Source organism: Lynx canadensis, chromosome F1 (assembly GCF_007474595.2).
Source record: "Lynx canadensis isolate LIC74 chromosome F1, mLynCan4.pri.v2, whole genome shotgun sequence".
In the NCBI taxonomy this organism is placed as follows: Eukaryota; Metazoa; Chordata; class Mammalia; order Carnivora; family Felidae; genus Lynx; species Lynx canadensis.
In genome coordinates this window covers 18,877,244-18,900,277 of record NC_044319.2, presented here as the reverse complement: position 1 = coordinate 18,900,277, position 23,034 = coordinate 18,877,244, and the positions used below count along the sequence as shown (strand labels likewise).

The 23,034-nt window shown below is 46.7% G+C and overlaps 1 protein-coding gene and 3 long non-coding RNA genes across 12 annotated transcripts in view; 3 read left to right on the top strand and 1 right to left on the bottom strand.

Annotated features, from left to right (window-relative positions):
* The window catches only part of LOC115505042, a 340,353-nt gene extending 336,210 nt beyond the window's left edge, over positions 1–4,143 (top strand). Inside the window, exon 7 of one of the 2 annotated variants that reach the window (XR_003965901.1) lies at positions 4,060–4,143. This is a non-coding gene — a long non-coding RNA (uncharacterized LOC115505042). The remainder of the gene's footprint in view (positions 1–4,059) is intronic. The other variant, XR_003965900.1, reaches the window with a different exon arrangement.
* Positions 4,140–11,020, top strand: LOC116737836. The gene is made up of 4 exons (XR_004343093.1): positions 4,140–4,212; positions 7,097–10,193; positions 10,757–10,822; positions 10,932–11,020. It is a non-coding gene; the product is annotated as an uncharacterized LOC116737836 (long non-coding RNA).
* The window catches only part of BRINP2 (BMP/retinoic acid inducible neural specific 2), a 122,293-nt gene continuing 109,451 nt past the window's right edge, over positions 10,193–23,034 (bottom strand). Inside the window, exons 5-8 of the mRNA XM_030302389.2 lie at positions 19,276–19,381; positions 16,312–16,548; positions 13,656–13,878; positions 10,193–12,013 (exon numbers count right to left, since the gene is read on the bottom strand). Of these exons, the coding sequence (XP_030158249.1) occupies positions 10,897–12,013; positions 13,656–13,878; positions 16,312–16,548; positions 19,276–19,381 (1,683 nt within the window). The 3' untranslated portion in view covers positions 10,193–10,896. The remainder of the gene's footprint in view (positions 12,014–13,655; positions 13,879–16,311; positions 16,549–19,275; positions 19,382–23,034) is intronic.
* LOC115505040 overlaps positions 12,687–23,034 on the top strand; it is a 34,391-nt gene continuing 24,043 nt past the window's right edge. For 4 of the 8 annotated variants that reach the window (XR_003965894.2, XR_003965892.2, XR_003965896.2 and 1 more), the window contains exons 1-7: positions 12,687–12,768; positions 12,867–12,987; positions 13,502–13,729; positions 15,459–16,522; positions 20,133–20,399; positions 20,561–20,725; positions 21,976–22,074. This is a non-coding gene — a long non-coding RNA (uncharacterized LOC115505040). The remainder of the gene's footprint in view (positions 12,769–12,866; positions 12,988–13,501; positions 13,730–15,458; positions 16,523–20,132; positions 20,400–20,560; positions 20,726–21,975; positions 22,075–23,034) is intronic. The other 4 variants (XR_004343091.1, XR_004343090.1, XR_004343092.1 and 1 more) reach the window with 4 other exon arrangements.

Sequence of the window (23,034 nt, the reverse complement as noted above, 5' to 3'; positions counted from 1 at the left end):
CATACTTTTTGGAGTTTGGCATAAACCCTTGGAGTCGGTATTGGTTCCTTAACCTGTACAGTAGGAAATTTAGTAGAGAAAGCCAAATGAAAACCGGTGCAACTGTGCCTTCACCCCAAGTCAACATAGTAAATAAAAAGATAATATTGCAACCTGGTGAGAATGGTAGACATTAGTGCTACCTTCAGAGAATACAAGTGTGATGATCTATGATAAATCCTCATTTAATTCACCAGAATAGCCCCTATAAAAATGGAATGAATCATGACTGAGTGAATAACTACTGTAAATTTAATCAAGTACTGTCCCCAGTTGTAGCTGCAGAGCCAGATGTGATTTTACTAAAGCAGATGAATATAGCCTCCAATACATATTAAATGACCATGATCTGGTGACTGCATTCTTTTCCATCCCTACAAGAAAAGATCCAAAGCAGTTCATATTCATGTGAGATGGACAAGAGTATTAATTATGGTCTTGTCTTAGGTTTTGTTAATGATTTGGCCCTCTGTTGTAATAAGACTGTCAAGGAGATGAAATGTCTGATAGTCCACAGAACATCACACTGGCCCATTATATTGACAATGCCATGATAATAAGACCAGATGAAAAAGAAGTGGCTACTATGTGGAAGCCTTGGCAAAATACATGTGCTTCAGAAAGTGGAGATTAAAGCTTCAGGACCCCAGCATATTAGTGAACTTCTTAGGGATCTACAGGTTCTGGAGAATGCCAGAACATCCCTTCCAAATGAAACAACAAAGAATTGTATTTTATGCCTCCAACTACTGAGAAAGTAGCGTAAGTCTTAATGGCCTCTTCAGGTTCTGGAGGCAGCATATTCTATGCCTGGAAATACCACCTTCACCCATTTGCTGTATAACATTAAGAGGCTGTGAACTTTGAGTAGTATCCAGAGCAAGAAAGAGCTCAGCAGAAGGACCAGGTTTGAGAAAATGGTCTGACACATGAGCCATATAACCTAGGAGACCCTATGGTACCAGAGCCATCTATGGTGGAAGAAAATAGTGTTCAGAGTTGATGGGAAGCTCCAGTCAATAAATCACAATGTAGACTTCTGGGGTTCTGGAGAAAGTCCCTGCCACCTAAAACAGAGGATGATCACCATCAATAAGCATTTACTGGTGTGCTACTTGCCCTTGGGAAATACAGAGCTTCTGACCCTGAGATACAAGGGATCCTATGACCAGAGCCATCCATCATGAACTGGGTTCATGCAAAGCCCCCAAGTCACAAGGTGGGGCCAGTTCTGTGGCAGTGCATTCTAAGATGGATATGGTACATCCAAGATTGGAAACAAGCAGAGCTGGAGAGCACACTATAAGCTAATCAAGCACGTAGCCCAGAGCCCCATGCCATCAATCAGTTTGCACTCGTGTATCTCCTATAGTTCACATCTGTGGCTTAACAGAGGGCCTTTATGATGATAACAGATAAGTAGAAAGGCCCAGCTTCATTCATAGGTTAGCGTTGATGGACAGTGATGAGGGGGAAAGCCTCCCCATCGGCAGCTTTGATGTTAAGTGCAATTAGTCATCAACTTTGTGTAGAGAACTGACTTAAGGTAAAATATAGATGAACTTGTGGGCAATGTGGAATGACATGGTTGGTTAGTTGGTTAAGGGCCTGGAAGGAGAAAGATTAGACTATCAGAGACAAGGAATGTCTGTGAAAAAGGCAGGTGGGTGGATCTCTGGAAGTGGACAGGAAGCATAAAGGTTTTTGAACTACATGTGAACAACCAGCAGAGAACATCTACTATGGGTGAGGAGCTAAACAACCAGACAGAATGACTCGGTCAACTGCTAAAAGCTAATCTCTTTCATTGGCAGTCCTAGTCCTGGCACTATGGAAGTGTGAACTGAATAGCCATGGGGGCGAGTATGGAGGCTGTGCATGAGTTCTCATTCATTAATGCCGATCCAATTACTGTTACCATTGAATGGAGACAGCCGAGAACTTGGGAGATAGGCTAAGAACTTTGAACAAACACCACAGATTATTGATTATTCTCACCTTTTTACCATGTTAGCTTTTGAATGCCTTTGTTCGCCCACAGACAGTGCTAAGGGTGATCCATATTTCCGAAGGCCAATCTGTCTCTGCAATAAATTTCTCAGATGCTTCCAGTAAGAGCATAAAGAAGTTCTCCTGCTCCCACAGGAGGCAGCAGGAACAAGAATGCATTGGTTGAAGAAGAGTCATTAAGAATAAAGAATATAAGAAAACTGCATTTGAAGATGATATGCTCTAGTATATAGAAAATTCTAAGGAAGCCACACACAGAAAAAAAAGCACTAGAACAATAACAAGTTAGCAAGGTGGCAGGATACAAGATCAATATATGAAAATCGATTGTATTTCTATACACAAATAATGAACAATCCAAAAATGAAATTAAGAAAACAATTCCATTTATAATAGCATCAAAAAAGAATAAGATACTTAGGAATAACCTTACCAAAATAAATGTGAGACTTTAAGACCAAAACCCACAAAACATCATCAAAGAAATGAAAGATTTAAATAGAGAGACGTTCCCTATTTATGGATCCGAATAACTATACTGTTAAGATGATGATACTCCCCAAACTTATCCATATAGTTAACATAATTCCTATCAAATCCCAGCTTTCTTTTTTTTGTGCTTTCACAGAAAATGACAAGCTGAACCTCAAAATCATATGGAAAATAAAGAGACTAAGAATAGCCATAACATCTTGGCAAAGAAAAAGAACTTAGAGGACTCACATTCTTAATTTCAAAATTTACTACAAATCTACAGTAATAAATACACTGTGGTATTCACATAGAGTTAGACATACAGATCAATTGAATAGAGTTAAGAGTCCAGATCAAGCCATATTTTTATGGTCAATCAATTTTGACACCTGTGCCAATACAACTTCTTAGAGGAGAAAGAAAGTCTTTGAATAAATGGTCCTAGGACAACTGGATACTCATATGTGAAAGAATGAAGTTGGACCCCTGTGTCATACCATGTACAAAAATTAACTCAAAATGGATCAGAAACCTAAAGGTAAGAGCTAAAACTGTTAAGATTATTACAAGAAAACTTAGGTATAAGTGTATGGCTTTTTAAATATGACATCCAAGACATAAGCGGCAAAGAAAAAGTAGATCAGTTGAACTTCATCCAAAATTCTAAACTTTGTACTTCGAGGACACTATCAAGAAAGTGAAAAGAAAGTCCACATAATGGTAGAAGATACTGTATTTTTAAATCATGTGATGTTTGTATGTCATACATATTATATGATTTAATTTGTACAAAAATTGGGGGAATAGGTAAATACACAGAGATAGGAAATAGATGAGTGTTTGCCAAGGGTGGAGGCTTGGAGAGGAATGGAAAGTGACTGCCAATAGGTACAGGATTCTTTCTTGGGTGATGTAAATATTCTGCAATTAGGTAGTGGTGATCGATGCAGAGCTTTTTGAATAAAAACTACTGAATTGTGCACTTTAGAGGGGGTGAATCTTATGACCTTACAATATCTGAATCGTATCTCAGTAGAGCTGTTGTTTTTAAAAGAAGAAACAAACAAAGGGCATTGGAGCAGGAGACTGGATGTGGAACATGCACATCGGGCTGACTCATCATTGTGTCTATGAGTGTGTGCCTAGACACGTATTGCTCCCACTTCTTAGAACATTCTCTCTACCTTGCTTTCTGCCCATCCACATCTTATACTTTGGATATAACTGGAATATAAACTCTGCCTTCCTCATATCTGGCTCTAAAAACCTTATGGCAGTCCTACACCCTGGTTCCCCATCAAAGAATTCAACTAGGAATTGACTGCAAACCATACTTGCTAAAAGTGCACTTAAGATGTGCTATTTGAAAAAGACAGTCTAATGGGCACGTTAACCAGCTATTCTCCTAGGTACCTCCAAGCTCTATCACTGTAATGAGTTACATCATTAGAAACAAGGTACCTGGGCCACGTGACCCAGCTAGGCACAGGCATTCTGGCAATGAGTGATGTTATTATATTCTGTGCTTTTATACAGGGTCTGTATAAGAAATACCCACTTGAATGGCTTATCTATGTCTGCTGTAAAGCTGTAATTGAAGACTTTTCCACTATATTACCCAATGACCCTTATGCAAGGGCCCAGATGATAAGTTTCTCCTTGTTTCCAGGAAAGAGTGTGCTTCTGCAGGTGAGTCACGTGGGTATTTCCTTTTCCTTTGCTTTGCTTTTCTTCCCTTTCCTTAAACATAGGAACCATCTAATGCCATAAAAACAACCCACACTTGAGCATTATGTACTGCGAGCCTGCATCCTTTCCCATCTTTGACCATCAGAGCAGCCTGATATTGCCCCTCTTTCACAGATGTGCACACTGATGCTAAAAGAGAGTAAATGGCATTCCCGACCCCTCCCAGCTGGTAAGTGGCAGAGATGGGATTTGAACCAAGGCAGCCGGACTCCAGAAAGCACGCCAAATCCAGCTTCTGCTGTCACCTCGTTGTATAGCCTCCCCACAAGGTATATTTTCTAAGCCATCCCAAAAGTTTTTGAATTAAGAGAGTGTACATACTAAATACATGTTTGCTTTATTCCCCACATCTCCTAGCTGAATATGCTCAATAAATAACATTGATTGATTTATTTCTCCAAGTGCTGAGATCCTTGGAAGAATGACCCCCTATAAATTCTGGTGGCTGTTTTTATTAACGATGCAAGGGTAGTAATCGCACAGGCTGGAGGAGAGGAGGACAGAACTGAAAACAGGAATAATTCATTTTATTTCTTAGATGAAGTGCCTAGAAATTGCATGGCACCTTAGCAGTCTAAAGTCTGGGCCTCTGGGTGCTTGCACATTGCTGGTGGGGATTTAATCATCTTATCTGATGTGTGTTTCCACAGAGTGACAGGCACTCCCTGTCCCACTTCTGAACAGATTTACTCTGTCTGATAGGCTTGGGGGAAAGACCTTTACTCAGCCAGCATGATTCAGCTGGTCTGTGGGGCTGCTTATCTGTAAACACATTCATAAGCAAGCGAGCTCTCAGTGTGCAGAATTTTGATTTACTTAAGTTTCCTTTCTTTCCTCTCTCCTCTCTTTTCTTACCTCACTGGTATATACAGGTCAGATACCTGGCTCCTGTGTGGTTGAGAAATTGGGTGCCAGTAGAGCACCAAGATTCTTATAAGTGAGGACCTCACCTCCTCACCAGACATTATTGACCTTTTGGCTTCTTGGCCCCTACCGTTTCTGGTAGACCCCCATTTTAGAATCCTGAGGGCTGAAGAAGACGACAGGCATGCTCTCTAGGAACTGTCTCCTCTAAGTGTGGTCTTTGGACCAGCTGCAGCATCACCTGGGCGCTGTTAGATGTGCAGAATCTGGGGCCTTACTCAGGCCCGCTGAATCAGAATCTGCAAGTGAATCATATGCACGTTCAAGTTGCAGAAGCAGTGGTTTCAGAACACTGCACCCTCAAGGCGTGGAGGCAGCTGCTCTACCAAACAGACCTGGCTGTCCTTTGAGTGTGCCTTGGACGGAATAATAAGGTGCTGATGTGGTGCTCGGGAGTCCCAAATAACGGCACCCACCAGATGTAGTGTGCACCTTCGGGGGGGGGAGGGGCTCTGCTGCTGCCATTGCTCCTTTCTGCTCTCTGAGAGGGGGCACACACATGGCACGTTAGGTCTTTCCCTCCACTGACATGTAAAACATTTGGAGGCCTGGGGTATTGCTTCCATAGTGATTAGAGGGTTCGCAACAAATGTCATTAGTGACTCCCAGGGAGTAATTTTCTCCCTCTCTGTATACCATCAATACTTTGTACATCTGTACTAGAGAATGCGCCACTCTGGATTGTGTCTGCATCTCCATCCCCTACGTTATATTTTACAATTCTCCATGGCCCAGAAACACATAGAGGTATTGACTATTCTGCACCTATCCTAGAGCCTAGCACTTACCATAGGGAGGGAGGGAGGAAGGAAGGAAGGGAGGGAAAGAAAGAGGGAAGGATGAAGGGAAAGAGGAAGGAAATGGGATTTAGTTTTAGGGAACTGAAGGTATATATGTATTCTGTAAGCTGGAGAGGATTCGGCAAAAGTATGCAGAGAGGTGAGCATCCAGAAAGAGAACGGAAAGAAAAACCTTAGGGAAATCTTAGGGGGTGAAGTGTTTGGGTTACACATAAGGGGATAAGTCAAGAATTAAGATCACTTAAATATAAGTGCAGAGCCAACATGTAAATTCAGGTCTGACTTAATGGCCTGCACTGTCTCTTGGGCCATACTGCCTTCAACGGCATGAAAGGATAGCACCAGAAGGACCCCTAGTATCGGTGTAAGAAAGTCAAGTGACCTGCTGACAGTTATAGAGCTGGCTGGTGGCAGAAGCCGAACAAGAATCTAAAAAGGGGATGTGTCTATAGCCGGTCACAGAACCTGAGTTTCTCAACCTATCCCGCCAGGCCAGGAGCATAGGCCTGTTGTGTCTCAGTGGCTCCTTTGGTCTGTATTCTTGCTCTACTGCTAGACAGAACAAGCACTCTTAGTGCACAGCAGAGTGTATTGCCTCATCACTCTTCTCTGCCGTGGCCCTAGACCTAGGTCATATGTTTACCACAGTGACTGCACAGCCTAGAGCCTTTGCATGTTGTTGTTACCCAGACATCTCTACGCTTCACAATAAAGATGCTTTGCAGAAGTTATCAGATTTGTAATGGTATTCAAACTCAAACTGATGGTAGAGAAAACAGCAAGAAAGTGGAGGCAGGATGCTGTAATTAAAAATCACTGAGCTGATAGAGTTATCAGGAAACCAGCAAATTGATCCCTGCATCTCCAGCCTTGGATGGAAATATGTCTACCCCATGCTTAAATCTTCTCAGGGGAGAGACTTAAGTCTTTTCCTTTCAATTGCTACAGCAGCTGATTACTTTTGTTAGAATCACCTCCCAGGAAAAGATGTGAGGATTCTCCCACCTCTCGGAAGTTCTCCTCTCCTTCCCAGAAATGTGTCTTCCTTTCCCCACCCTCATACTCCCAAGCCCTGAAACTGGGTCTCTGTCACCCCCTAGGACCCAAATGTCATTTACTGGAAGAGAGAGGTAGAGACGAAAGACTGCACTTCCTCCCCTTCTGATAGATACAACCTCAGGCAAGTGCTGTAACCTCTTCCCCCTCATGTCAGAAATGGGTAGGACTGGATGACCTCGAAAAATCTTCTAGCTCCAAAAATCTAATCCTCTATTTTGCCAGTGGGTTAGCTTCTAAGACTTATTTCTTCCTAAGGGCATTTTAATTTTCATACAAAATACAATGGCAAAGAAATCTCTCTCTTATATACAAGAGAGCAGACTTGCATGATGAAATTACAGGCTTTGAAGGTGATATTTGGGGGCAGGACATTCTGTAGGCAATATATTCCATCTACTCATAAGGCAGCTCTCCCCATCATGACCACTATTTTCATATTTGTGAAAAGAAGCCAAGAATGGAATCTGAACTATTTGTGATGCCCTGTATTTGAAGAGATCTTCATTTATGTTTGGCTGTTGATGCATGAATATGCTTACAGAGCTTAGCATTATTATTATTAGCACGGGGGATTAAATATGTTATTTAGTATTAGAGGTATTAGTCTCGAGCATTAGGGCAGATTAGCTTTTGATGTATTAGTTCTTTGGGGTTACAATTAAGGCCTGGATTCGTGATTGTTATATCCATTTGTCTCTTCTCCATTCAGTTCACCAACATTGACAGACAGCCCAGGACTAATTAATTAATGACAATTCTTTATTTTCAACTGTGTATAAGAATAGGTTGTTCACATCTTCTGATTATTGTAGACTTTCAAGGTGACAATTTTGACTGGGACAGCCTTTTTGTATTATGGCATTCTTAGCCTAGCTTTCTGAGAACCTCTGTGCTGAATGTGTGGTCTCAAGCCTTTAAAAATCTCTTAAGGAATCTTGTCCATACTTTACCACCCCCGCCACCCCCACTGTCTTTCACCTGCTTTCTAGAAGCAAAATCTTTGGTCTGTTGCTTTGATCCAAGCTCTGGTACACCAGACACCCATCACTGTCTCACAAGAGTCAGGCATCCATCACAGAGAACAGATGAGTAGGTCAGTCAAATATAAACATTCCTTCTACTGTGATTAATTAATAATGTCTTTTAGGCCTTCTATCAATATGGTACTTACATCTGGGTTTAGAAGGGCACTCCTAAATATTTACTAATGTGTAATAGTACTTTTAAGTGGAGTTGATAAACTCTGCTTCATGGTTTAAGCCTTCTAGCAGGCAAGAAGTGGAAATCTTTGTGATTGGGTGCATCTGTTTCTAAAACCTGAGTATGTCACACCATCATCTTTCCAGAGCCTTCCTAAAATAAGGAGACACAACATCCTTCTAATAACTCTATAGGTATGCTTTTCCCCCAGTCTGGTCTGATTCAGAGACTGATAGCTAAGGTTTCCTACCCCTCAACTGTGGGACCGGCCCAGGTAAGACGTGAGCCCCCACGTACAGACTCTCTTCTCACCGGAGCAATTGCCTTCATGCTACTGAAGGTGCTCACTGCTAACTCTGTGCACAGCACATTCTCAACTGCTTTCCTCCTCACTCTGAATATTGCTGTACATGGTTTGCCATTAATTCATGGGTGAAAGCATGTGCCCACCCAGTCCTGCAGCGTGGAGACATGCACAGTCAGTGCTGAAATCAGACTCTGGTATCTCTCTTGCACCTCTCAAACCCTGTCAGTGGAAAGTGTCAATGCCTTCCTACCGCTTGCAACCCCCTTCCCAACCAAAGCATACTCCTCTGGCACATCAGTACCCCATTGATGAAGAGGACATCTGCTGGTTCCATCTTCCACAGATGAGTGGCTTGGTACAAATTCGTCAAAGCAAGCAGTGGCCCAGTAGAAATAGCCAGTGTGTGCGTTACCCCCTAGGTTATCCCATCACTCTGGATTTCTGCCCTAGAAGCCTCCAGGGGAACTTTGAAGAAAGAAATGCTGGAGGCTGCTTGTCTACCAAGGATTTCAGGTTGTTGTGGATTGAGATAGGGTACAATGATTAAATATGATGCTGAATTCTTCTGTATGCAACAATAAACATCGAAGGCTCTTGGGTGCATAGACACAACCATCCTTTCTGTCTCCCAGTTCGTTTTGTACCAACTGAGATATAGCCCACGTAGGGAATGGAGTACTTAGTATTTATGTGGTGACTTTCGCCTGAAGAAATTGGAACCTGTGGAGAGTAGAGAGGAAGTGGTTCTCCAAGAGATCTGCTGTGAAATGCTTCTCGGACCACCTGGGGGAGGCACTCTGGGGAGAATGATGCCTCATTCTGTGTGGCGTACATCCAACCTGCTTTTTAGGCTGGGAAAGTGGTAATCAGAACAGAGAAAACCAATGCCACGTCTGCGTCCTTCCCAGTTTCCTCAAAAGGCGATCACAGACTAGAAGATGCCGAGTATGGGAAACTCTTCTGATGCCTGCAGCAGTGTTGGCAAAGAGGCGCACACCCCCCCCCCCCACCCCAAGCCCGCCTCAGTACACATTTACCCAACGCAGAGGCTGCAGCTCCCCTGTGAGCAGGGACCTTCACATCACTCCTCTGATAGCAAGGAGTCCTGGCTGTAAGACTTGTGTTCTCCTGTCTGGGAAGAGGGGGATGGGTAGCCAGGTAACTCTGGGACCCGGAGTTCTGCCTCACTCCATTCTTCATGTAACAACCCCCGCCACACACACCCCAGTCAAGCCAGACATGCATTCGCTTTTGAAAACACACTAATCAACCAGCCTCCCCCACGGCCTATCCACCATCCATGGATGTCCATGTGTCACACACAGAGCAATTAAAAAAAAAAATCCAGGCAGCCCAGGGAACCATAATCTTCTTTTGTTTTCTCTTTTCCCCTAAAAAAGGCCTTTTAAGAAAATATATTAAACCAGGTAAACTTTTACTCATACGTTCATGTGGCTGGAGCAGATTGACAAAGAAAACAATCACAAAATAAATATTTTTGTTTTGTTTTTAAAAAAGAACATTTCCCTATACATTGTCTCTTTCTAACTTGACAGAGCTGCTTTCTTGGACAGGACGGGTGCCATTGGAAGAGGAGTTCCGGCTGGACCACGAGGGGAATGTGGAACAAAGTAGGGGGGGGGCTGAGGAAGCAAGGGGGCTGGAGGGAGGGAGGAGTGGAGAGCAGAGCAAGCCTGCCTGTCTGCCCTTACGGTCCTCTGTTGGTGTCACCTTGAGTGTCTCAGGGGAGCCGGCTTGAGAAGCAGTCAGTGTCTGGGAGGGCACAGAGGAGGCAGCATACAAAAAGTAAGAACCAACGCTGGGGGGATCACGAAACAACGCCATTTTAAGAAACCTGGTTAAAAAGAATACAAAAGTGACTCGATGGTGGGGGAGGGGGAACTGCTCCTGTTCCTACCCCCATGCCCCCTCTTGCTTTCTTGAATGATAAGAATCACTTTTTAAGGATTTTGTTTTCACGGTTTGGCTGGTTCTTTTTCTTAATCTCTCCCTTGGCTCCTCTCCTTCAACTGCATGCATTTGAAAGCACCGACTTCACAGATTCGAGGCTGCTGAGTCGTAGCCTCCCTGTGTGAGTGAGAGAGTGTATGTGTATGCGCGCGCGTGTGTGCACGCACATGGTGAGCGTGTACACGTGTGCGGTGATGGTCTCTTTCTCTCCTGCCTGCTTTAGTCCACGCCCTGAGGTCCCATCGGCTGGGTGCGGAAAGTCTCAAGGGAGAACCCTGTTGGCACTAAGGTGAGGGCTTGGATGATCGTTGCACCCTGGATTCATGGATCACCTCCCTGCCCAGCACTGGAGTGGGGCCCCCATTAGCTACACAGTTTGCCTGTCTCATACTCCACAGGGTTTGGCAGCTTAGAATTGAAAGCCCTCAGGGAGGACTGGATCCTGCCCACCTCGTTGTTGGCCAGCTTGAGCCGATGCCGGAGCAAGCAGGAGAAAAGGTCAAGCCGGACTTTGCCCGGGGGAGAGAGCTGGTTTACCCGGTCCCTAAGCTCTATAAGCTGCAAGAGGGCAGAGTCCTGGGAACCTTGAGTGTACGGGTAGTCTAACTGGAGAATTAAGTCCCGGATAGCATCCGGGTCAAAGGGGAGGCTGTAGCCAAAGACCTGCAAGGTGTTGATTTTCATGTAGCCCAAGTTCTTGGAGGGATCGGTCATCTCCAGGGGCTCGTAGTAGATTGTCTCATTGGAGCTGTCATCCAGGGACTTGATTCGGCTCCGTAGGTAAACATGGACTGTCTCAAAGAAGGTCTTCCACCTGTTCCCCAAGGTGATAGTCCAGTTTTGGCACTGGGCAGCTGCGTCCACGTTAGTCCTTTCCCAGTCGGGGAAGCTGCCCTCATTCACGGGCATGAACCAGCTCTCAGAGTGGCTGCCCCCAAACGGGTTGACGTAGATGGCCATGACAGGCTCCAGGGTGCTGTTCTTGGTGAGGCAGATCTGCAGGGACAAGGCCAGCATCACGTGCACCAGCCCGGGCTTGTACTTGTTACTCTTCAGCGTGAGCAGCATGCGCTTCCTCCAGGAAGGGTCAAACCAGCTGCCCAGACGCATGTCGTTGCTGATGAAGATGGAGTGCACCTCGATGCGGCTGTCCCGCTTCTGCAACAGGTACTTCAGCTCCAGGTCCTGCAGGTCTGTCTCCAGCCCCAGAAAGTTCTCCAGGGACTCGGCCACCTCTGGCCGGCACAACCCCTGGGCCAGCACGTAGCCTGGGTTACAGCCCCCGCAGCGCGTGCTGTTGTCCGGAGCACAGTGGGCACATGCGGGCCCTTCGCCCAAGGCACAGGGGATGGGGCCCTGGCAGGAAGACTGGTCATAGGGGCAGGTGCAGCTGTGGCTCTGTTCCAGGAAGGTGCCGGGGAAGGTGCTTTCTCCACAGTAGAGGAGGGACTGGATGCGATTCCACCAATAGGGCAAGGACCTTTGGGAAGGGAGGTAAGAATGAATAAAGAGTCACACAGAGACACGCTTTGGCGTCTCTCCTGAGGGTAGGAGGAGACTGACTAATGGGCAGGGAAGGTAATGAGAAAGATAAAAGCCCCGAGTTCTCTGAATGATGGAAACCCTACTGCACCACTCTGGAATGATCGAGTAAGGCCTAGAGCCCAGCGTCTGTCTGATGGATCAGCACCAGAAATCCTTGACATCAGACTTGTACTGGCAGCAGCCGGGCTCATCCCTCCCAAGTACCACTTCCTTCGCTTATTCAAAAGCCTACAGAAGATCTCCCACACCCTCTGTACCAAAACATCTAATGTAGTTTTCAGCTTTTTAAATAAGACCGTCCGATCCCTAGTTCTCTAAACTTCCCAACTCCCATCCATTGCTTTCCCACTTACCGTCCCTGTCCTTCCTGTTCCCACTGCTTCTGTCACTCCTTCACCACGAAGAGGAATTTTCTATGGCTGGCTCCCTCTTTAGATTTAGATTTCCGCTCCTATGATACCTCCTCAAAGAGGTCTTCTGTGACACCCTTTTTGAAAGAACCACCCAGTCGCTCGCTCTCTATCACATCAGCCTGTTTTTATATAATCCACAGCAAGGATCAGGATTGGAAATTATTGTTTATTGTTTCCCTGTTCACAGATGGCTTCTCTGAAAATGCCACGAGAGCAGTAACACTGCATTATTCTTCACCAACATGTTCTCAGAAACCAGGATTGTTCCTGGCGCTTGGTAAGCATTTAATAGTGATTTCTTAAAAAAAAAAAAGTGAACCCCTCTCAAAAGCCTTTGCTAGTCTAGGCTCTCCACTGACGCTTCCCTTCTTACAGGTGCCTCTGTCAGAGCCGCATCTCCGGGTTGCGAGGCAGCCTCCACGCCCTGCAAGGCCCCGTCTCCGTGTACCATTTCTATCTTCTCCCACACAAGCTGGCTGAGACTTCCTTCTCCAAGGTAGCTCTTCTCTCGGGCTTTTGCTTTTACTAGACCATGCCTCTGATTTATGTTCCACAAATGTGGATTTCAGTGGCTGCCACATAGGTATCATTTTATAGTTTTTGTGTTTCTATATATTTATTATGTCTTCCCGAGGACCCACACACACACTGCTTAATATTAGGATACGCAGTGTGCACTTGTTGAATAAACGAGCGTGTGAGTGGATGTGCAGTGAGGGCCTATGATGATACAGCCTGCCTCTGCTCCTGAGGGCGGGGCTGGGGTGGGGCTCAGCTTTCTTTCCTTTTGTGACTCAGAACTAATCACTTGTTTCAAGCAACCCAATGTGTGTATATTCTCACTGTATGTAATTGGTGTGTGAGCTTCCACTCCACCCCTCTGTTTCCTGAAAAAACTTCTTAAAATAGAAATGAGTGAGAATTAGAGCATGACTAGAATAACATTTGAATATACTATAATTTATAAAAAGTAAAATTAGCCTCTCTCTGTTTGCTCTCTCCGATGTCAGACACAAGTCACAAGTAGGTGAAGAGAGCAGAGAATCTAAAAGGCCTCATCTGGGTCACCGCCGCCAGATCTGCCATGTTGGACAGAGGGCCCCCTGGCCTCGGCAGCCTCAGGGGAAGGGGCCAGGCTTGGGCCCGGGCAGCTGGGGTGCTCACCTCTCCTTGGGCAGGCGGAAGCGAGGCTGCCGGTGGCAGCGCTTGCAGAGGTTGAAGAGCCTGCGGACAATCCGGTGGGTCTTCTTGAACAGCAATTTCAAGCTGGCTCCCAGCTGCTGGTAGCGGTGCTGAAGGCTGGTGTCCATGGCCCAGAACTGGGAGATGGCTGTGGAGTTCAGGAACCTGTCTCCAGGCAGCCTTTTCAGCAGGGCCTGGAATTCCTCTGTGGGCAAGGACGCAGAGCTGAGCTGAGGGGGAGTCACGCAGACTCGGGGACGGCAGGGCGCTCCCTAGACCCAGCCGGCCCTCCGGACTCATTGCCTGAGGAAAGAGGCTCCATAGCCATTCTCCCAGCCCTTGTATGTATTTCTTTTTAAACTGCTTTATTTGGAAAATGAATAACATGCCATAAAACAGAGCTGCAGGATTTTTTTCCATCTTTCCTGTCCCTGATATGCTTCTGAATTTCAAAACAGATTTCCGTCACGACCCAAGCAGGCCAGAGGTCACGCTTTTGCCAATGACCTTGGGATGTACCACTTTCTCCCTTTATAACTTCCTGTAAGTCATTCACAACACTGTCACAGGCTGGTATTCTTCAGTAACACCACAACATCCTGTGGAAGGTGGAAGGCAGGCACAGCTGACAAATGTGGACCCAGGGAGACTGAGCACCTAGCTCAGAAAGCTTCTTAGAAAATTTCCAGTCCCTGAGACCAGCTGCTCCTGTCCACATCCTTCTCTCTGACTCTGGAATACCCTTTGTCTCTTTCAAGCTTCACCTCTAGGCCAGACACCCATTCTTTCCTGTAGCTAATCCAGAAGCAAGATGCTTTCTGGTCCTTGCTGCCTACTCCAAGTCTGTGCTCTTCCCAGAGCTTCCTGGGCACAACACATTGGCTGAATTTATGCCCAGATCTGCTTTTACTTGGGACCTGCAGCCACTGTCTCCTGATGGGGGCCCAGATAGCCCTCATTTACTCAGCAGTAAGTAACTCACAGTGGTCATGTGAGGGCCCGAAGTCATGCCCCACATTAAGCATCGTTGAACACATCCCACCATCACAACTCCTGTGCAGCTGGTGTTGGGGGGACTGGAATGTTCTCCTTAGCAACTAACTACCTGTCTAGGACTTGAAATGTCAATGCCTGGCGCCTCAGCTTGGTTCTTCATACCCCTCTTCCACTTCCCAGTGGTTGGAGAATCATACCTAGTGATGGCATTAACAACTAGCATGTACGTAGGTTTTTTTTATAAAACATGTAAGCTTACAAAAGAGCACAGGGAGTAACAGAATAAACTCCCATGTGCCCACCAACTAGATTTAGCCACTTTGCCACATTGACTTCAGTCTTTTGTTTTGTTTTAGAGAAATTCTGCAAAGAAAATATACAGTCGAAGGCCCTAAACTTCCCTTCTATCTCCCATCTTGATGTAACCACTCTCTTGGGTGTTTTCTTTATCATTATATTTCTTAATGTTTTCTGCATATGTTTATCTGTAAAGACATTAAGTATTGGCCAGTATGTTTTTAAGCATCATATAAATAGTATTAAATATGTGTCATATTTAATAATATTGTATCATAGTATTATTCACATGATATGTATATATAACATTTTTCATTTTCACTTTGTTTAACCCAACATATTTCTGAGCTATATCTATCCACATAACTATCACTCATTTAGTGTTGAAATGTATGAGTGTATCAGGTAGAGATAGTTATACATTAATTTTATCTACATTATCCCATATGAGCCTTCCATCCACCTATTATTATCACTTTCCCTCTCTTACAGATGAGGAACGGAGGTATTCTGAAGCTGCATGGCTCACATGAGGTCACAAAGCTGGTCAGTAACAGAGTGTCTCAGTCTTTGGGGACTGCTCTCAGAAAATACAGACCGAGTGGCTTATAAACAACAGAAGTTTATTGCTCACGGTTCAAGAAGCTGGAAGTCCAAGATCAGAATGCCACCACGGTCAGGTTCTGGGGAAGGCCCTCTCTGGGTCGAGTGTGGCTCACTTCTCACTGTGTCTTCACATGGCCGAAGGTGAGAAGGATCTCTCTGGGGCCTCCGTTATAAGAGCACTAATCCCTAATCACCTCCCAAAGGCCCCCACCTCCCTGGGCATTAGATTTTCAACGTATGAATTTGGGGGGGGGGGGCGGGACGCAAACATTCAAACCAGAACCCAGAACAAGGGTTCAAAACCAAGCCCTAAATCTGCATCTCAAGGTAACCTTGCTATTAGCTATACGTGTAACAAGCGAGGACTAGTATGTGCTGGGTGCCTCCTAGAACTATTCTACGTACTTCATTCATCCAGCAAACATTCCTTGTGCACCTGTGCGCAGGCAATCTGTAGCAAACGTGTATCAAACAAACCAGGCAAGTCCTAACGCCCTCATATATATCCACATTAGCTCATTAAGTCCTCGTGACGCATGTCTTTGGTAGGGATCACGTCCATTTGCACAGATAACAAGAAGACAACCACCTGAGACGTGAGGTTGTGAGATAACCTGGTAGGGGCCAAGGACACAGGTAAGCGGATGAGGCAGGATCTAAGGTAAGTTCCCCACCTTCTAGTCCCGCACCTCAGAGCATGTCCCATTGACAGGGAAGTGTGGGCCCGTCAGCTGCTCACCTGACTCCTCAAACTGCCGGTTGTGAGTCACCCAAGAGTCCTGGATCTGCAGCAGGCTGTCCTCCATGGCCTGGATGTCAGCATCCGGACAGTTGCATTCTGGGAAGGTGGGGCTGCACTTGCACCAACAGTCATTCTCCTTGCAGACGAGCTCCCCCTCAGAGCTGCATGTGATATAGCTGAGTGCCGCCGCCACAAAGCGCTCACGCAGGTACTCGGGCAGCAGCACCTGTAGGCCTAGGGAAAGGACGCATCAGGGAATTGTGGGGCAAGGACCAGTGGGGACCTGGTTTCCCACACTTAAGGCTGCAGGATCGCCAGCTGGGGTTCTGCTGACTTGGGCATTCTGGGCCCAAGAACGGTCACCCCAGGGCCTAACTCTATGGAGCTGATGGGATGAGGGGCTTACCGCTGCCCCAGTGACGGGTGGGAGAGGGTCTGAAAATGCAGATGAGGAGCATCGAAGCCCAAGGCTTCGGAGAACCCCTCGCATCAGCCAAATTGAGAGCGTGCGTATCATACGAATGGCCTTATTGGCTGCACATCGGCACCTCTAGGATGGAAATGGGAAGGTATTTCAGATAAAAGAAGACCTTACAATCTCATGAAGGAGGAATCAAGGCTTGATGGGCTTTTGCTCTGCTTCAGCTAGCCATCCTGTTTCTGGCTTTGCTAAGTCACAGACGTTCTGGGATGTCCCACCCCACCCTTGACGACCAAGGAGACTGCTCTGGTCAGGAGGCAGGGACAGGCGTTGTTGGTACGCAGTGGCCAGGCACCACACCAGGTGCTTCCCAGATACGATCGCATGTGACTCCCTGGGCACACTGAGAATCCAGGGCCGATGGCCACAGTGACCTGCCCACGTCGCAGGACTAGTAAAGTTGGCTTGGTGTCACACTCTGCCGTGGTACCATCAGCTTGTACTGCACGTCTGGGACTGGCTGCCCTGCCTCAGTGTGCTTAACTCTCACCGAGATTTGGAAGTTCAGTCAAGCCTGGGTAGGTAGGAATGGTTCTCCGCTCTCCCTGCTAATTTTAGCTCCCCTGATCTTGGGATATAATCCACTAAATTTCTCTAGGCTTCAGTCTTCCTGTCCATCTGTGGTGGTGGGTTTTAGTTTACCAGGAGCAGAATACACCCCTCTTTGGCTTCAAGCCACACACGGTGGCTGTCGGAAGCACATCAAGGGATGAGTGAAGGACACGCATGCCTTTGGATGCCGCCTGGGCCAGGTTCGAGGGCAGACCTGCAAGAGGCTGCCCCAGTAGGGACATCGCGAGAGACGGTGCCAGGAGAGTGGGGGACGTGAGAACTTCGGATACGCTGAGCTCCCCTTTCCTCAAATACCTGCCAGCTCTTTATCGTCACACCCTTGACCGTGTCCTTGGCAGGAAATCAGAGAGCCCAAAGTATGCATCCTAGTCTCCGTGGACCTGAAAACATAACTTAGCACGGCAGCACCAGCAGAAGTCCTGTTTGAGACCCACCTCCTATCTGAACTGCTCCTCAAGTTTCCTCTCTTGATGCTGTGCCTGCAGTGGCACTGGAGCGGCCCTCCCCACATATGCGGTCCACATGCTGCCTTTCCACACACACCCATCCAAGTCCTTTCTCTTCACCTCCCCCACTACCTCCCTCCTCCTCACCATAACACTTCCCATTGCTATAAAATAAGTGCCCCGAGCACTGTCTGCATGAGTGATGGGCTATAAAATTAAATGGCATAAACTATTCCAAATGAACCACCAGACATTCCGAACTTCACTCATCGCTAATTTCCAGACGCAAACCCAGCCCATCTATGGACAGAGGAGAAGAGGGATGCTAATTGCATTAGGTGGCTCTAAATAAAGCAGTCTTTTACTCCTTTTTATTATATATTCCTTGATTCCAAAAGAACTGATGGGTTGCATCTGGCTCAGGTTGCCTGGAATTTGTAATCGTAGATCCTGGGTGAGGGCTATTGATTTTATAATACCAAGACAATAATATCTTAAACAGAGTCCAATTCAGTTAGGCCTCAAGAAAAAGGAACTTTTCCGACTGCCAAACAGCCCTGTCTGAATCCGTTTGCATTGCCCTGCCCCCAGGATGCCTGCGGGGCAGACAGCAGGAACTAAGCACCTCCCCTACCTCCCCTTACCTGTCCTATCGCCTTCCCGTTGGCAAGTGTGTTTTAGCTAGTTCTGTCTCCAGCGGAGGCTCCCATTCGTCTCAGACTGTTCTCCTGGCCTTGATCCCCCGCGGAGGATTACAGACCAATCGCAGAAAGTAGGGACCACTCTCAGGGTAGCCCATAGTCCCATGGTTTGTAAAGCTCTACGGTGGCCCCATAACCATCTGCAAAGACTAACCGTACCCCAATGTGTCCTTAGGACAAAGCCGAGGGTTCTTTGGGCAACAAAGGTGATCATCAAACTAGACCAAAGTGTATAAGGGTGAATGTGATACTCATGCAGGATAGTGACTGGGGGTTGGGGAGGACTATGAATGCCGAGGGTTTGGGTGTTGAGTGGTGCTAACAATGGTCTTGGATGCAGGGTAAACCATTTCAGAAGTTTTCTCAAAAGAATGAGGGAAAGTTGTTAAATACACGTCCCAGAAGTCCTGGTAGCTCTTGTCTTAAATACGGTTTAGCCAGGGGTGCCTGGGTGGCTCGGTTGGTTAAGCGTCCGCCTTCAGCTCAGGTCATGATCTCATGGTTCATGAGTTTGAGCCCCGTGCCAGGCTCTCTGCTGACAGCTCGGAGCCTGGAGCCTGCTTCAGATTCTGTGTCTCCCTCTCTCTCTCTGCCCCTCCCCTGCTTGCTCACACTGCACCTCTCTCTCTCTGTCTCTCTCAAATAAACATTAAAAAAAGAGAGAGAAGGGTTTAGCCAAATGAGGCACAGAGGGCTTTTTCCTGCTCCTTGGTGGTCTGAGTTTTTCACCCAGTGTGACACCCGTCACGGTACAGCTTACCCAGTAACTGCACTTTGTTCTCCGGACTCTGTACCAGCACAGAGCTGACTGAGTCCAGATTGTCGTAGTTGCTGCAGCCCAGAGGGCCCGTCCTGGTCTCCGTGACCTAGAGAAGGAGGGCACAGTGTGGATTTAGAGACCATCCCTACGGGGAGACCATCCCTATGCGCTTCCCTCTCCGGCCATCCGATCTCAGGCTCTGTGTCCTGTCCTTGATCAGCCAGAGGATGGCATGTGTTTCCCTACCCCGGGAGCAGAAAGCCACTTTTCTTCCCTGTTCTAACAGACTCTCAGCGGCAGAGGGCTGGCAGCGGCAGGTGCACACAGTGGGAGGCTTTCAGAGGGGGCCGAAGGGAATTTGCGTCCGGGAAGAGAAGATTCAACGTAGGCTGAGGAAGCTGGACCTCTGAGCTGGAGTCCCCCCCTCTCCCTCCCCCAGAGGGAGACAGGAGGCCAGATGTGGAGGCTGTCAGCCGGCTGGCGAGCCCAGCTGCATCCACTCGGCGTGGTGCTCACAGGCTTTAGGGATCCCGAAGATGAAAAGCACTAGAGAAATATGAGTTATGAGTATTATTATTAGTATTAAACATTTAAGTCCCACCTCGGCGCTGAGACGTCCTTAGAGAAAATCAGCCATGGGCTTACTGCATATTTTAATAAGTATATTAAATATACATAAACTCTTATAGCCATGTAATATTCCAAAACACCACAGAATCATTTTAAAATATTATAAAGTTGGCCTATCAGTTTTTCCCTGATGTTTTTAAAGTATAAGATGAAAAATGGGGAGCTTTAAATGCACTGAAATAATTCCATAATAAGAATGATGGGGACCTGCGGCCCTTTCTTCTCAGGATCTGCGAAAGCTCTGCCAACAATCAATCAACCAATCAACGAGTATTTATTGAGCAGCCACTGTTGAATTCCATACAATTCATCAAACATTCACAGAACGCCTTTCCTGGAGTTCTTCAAGGAGTCGGCCCTGATACCCCTGACCTTCTGTCCTGGCTCCAAGATACCTCTGCCCTGCAGCAGGCACACGCGTTGCAGTTTTCCATCCTTTACTGAGGACGTGGGGTGAAAGTCTGGGTCCTCCACACACCAAACGCTCCACAGGGGTAAGCCCATGTTTATTTTGTTCACCATGTAGACAGCCGCGATGAACACAGTGCCTGGCACACCGGGTATTTAATACATTAGAGAATGTGTAATACGTTCCAGGCTTTGGGGGGTGAGAAATGAGCACAGAAATGCACAAGTTATATGCTGTGTCCTCTAGGGAACTACAACCTGTGGGGAAGGCAGGTGCATATGCAACGGGCCGAGATGCATCCAAGTGGAGCGGAAGCTATGTGTCAGTGAGCGCTGAGGAAAACACAGCTCTAAACAAAGGGAACGTGAGGGAAGAAGGGCAGAGGAGACTCAACTGAGCTGGTCCTTAAAGGTAAGTAGAAGTCTTGTTGAATCACTATATCGTACACCTGGAACTAACATGATACTGTATGTTAGCTATACTGCAATTAATATAAAATAAAATTAATAGTAATAAAGATAAGTACAAGTGGACAGCGAAAGAAGGGAAGACAGGCACTCTGAGAGAAAGGGGAAGGGGCACCGCGGGGGCTCAAAAGTATAGTGTACGTGACTAGCGCCCTACAAGCTACAAGGTGAAGTAACCAGGTGAAGAGCAGAGTGTAAATGAAATTTTCAAAGAGAGTTTAGTCTATTTAGTTTTAAAAAATACTCATGGAACAGAGTAATTCAATGAGAGATGATTTGATACTGACTGGAAATACAGTAGGGAGAGAGACAGGAGAAATCCTTGTGATGTAAAGTAGTCTGACTAGGCTTCATGGAAGAGGTGAGCCATGAAGGATGAATGGGGATGGATGGGAAGGCAGAGAGATTTAGGAGAAAAGGGGGGTAATTACAGACAAAGAAGAAGGGGCGGCCTTAGACACGGTGCGTGAAGAGCAGAAAAACCCAGCCTGAATAAAGAATGGGACCGAGCCCATGACATGGGCAGGAACAACCTCTCTACAGCTGCCAAGTTCATCCTCCAGGATCATCCCATTTAACCCTTACAGAAACTCTGAAACAAGTCGCACTACTAGCACTCTCCAAAATAGGAAAGCAAGGTTCCAAGAGTTACGGTGTGCCAGGCCACAGAGCTATGCGCAGCTGGAACGGGATCTTATCGTTTGAATCCTAGCACCCAGTCAGTGTCCCTCCTGTCTCCTCTGAGGGCACATCAGAGGACTTCAGGAAAATAAAGTGAGTTAAAGCCCTTTGGATGACATCACTTTTGAAAACAAGTGTAAACAGCACAGTTCATCCAAAATAGCTTAGTGATCTGCCCTCTGTTGAGAATGTGAACACAGGGCAAAACAAATTGTATAGACTTGAGATCACAGTATCCTAATATTACAGATGGGAAGACCTTGGCCAGATGAGTTAAATGATTTATTCAAGGTCATATGGCTAGTTGCCTACAGGGCTAGGATTCATTCCGCTCATTCATGTACTCTTTCATTCATTCATTTATTCATTTAACAAATATGCAAGGAGCATCCAGAACTCACACTGAGTGAGTGAGGCACAGTCACTTCCATAAGGAGTTTCCAGACAAGTAGAAACATGTTTCTCTAATCCCAGTGTTCGGGCTGTTACACATGCACTCGCCTCCCCCCACAGGTGGGCACCAGGTGCTGAATAATGTCTCTGTATAGAGCGAGTGGGTGATTGGCTAGCTGTCAAACTACAGCAGGGAGGCAGCGCCAGGCTTCTTTCAAGGTAAGGTCTTCTTTATCTCTATGGTGTTTAAGTCCCTGTAAGAGGAGCCCTGGCCGAGGACTAGCCCGGGTCTTCTGGAATGTGATGGACTGAATGGCAGGGTGGGATGATGGGTGAGATGGCGGGTGGGTCTGGTCTTTGGGACACTTGCCTGTCCCCGCCTCCATCTAAGCTGTTCACACTGTCATTGAGTTTTGCACTGGCTTTTCCATCCACCCACCCCTGAGCTGGTCGCTCACCAGCATCAAGTCCAGGTAGGGAGGGAGCTACATGCCTTACGTAGGAGTAGGATGACCCCTCAAGGAGGATAACAGAGAACAGCCACTCTCCTCTCCTTTATCTCAGCACAATCCCTACCTACGTACTGCCAACCCATCTGCTTCCCCACCACCACCGCCATCTTGTGCAGTGTTCCGGGCCTGGCTCTGATGTGGTTTTTTGACCTTTACTTGGCTACTCCCAAAGGTTAATTCCACAAGTGGACAATCAAATCGATAAAGGCATTGAAAGGATGTGGGTAGCTTCCCTTTGTTAATTGCGCCATGAGAACTGGCATGAAGAAGAGACAAAGGCTGTGATCCTCAAGCTCATCTCCTTATAAGGAGGCACACCAGATCTCCAAGAGTGAGGAAGGCACTCAGATTACATTAGATCCCAACGTCCTTGCTCCTTCCACTGCTATTCTGCTTTGAACCACCTCTGTCCTCCCTAGAGATATAAGGAGATGGGAAGAAGAAAGGGAGCTGGAGAGGGTCCTCTTGCAGATATTGCCTGGGCACTGACTTGGTAACAGGATGCCCGAAGGCCCCTTCCCCCAAGTGATGAAAATACCAGAGTCTCTGGAGGGTTAGTCCAGAGAACCCTGGGCTTTCTCTGTAGCGGAGGCAGACAGCTTTGGCAGATTATAGAAAAGGCCCATAGAGGTAATGGAAAGTGCAGTTCACTCAGGCACACACATTC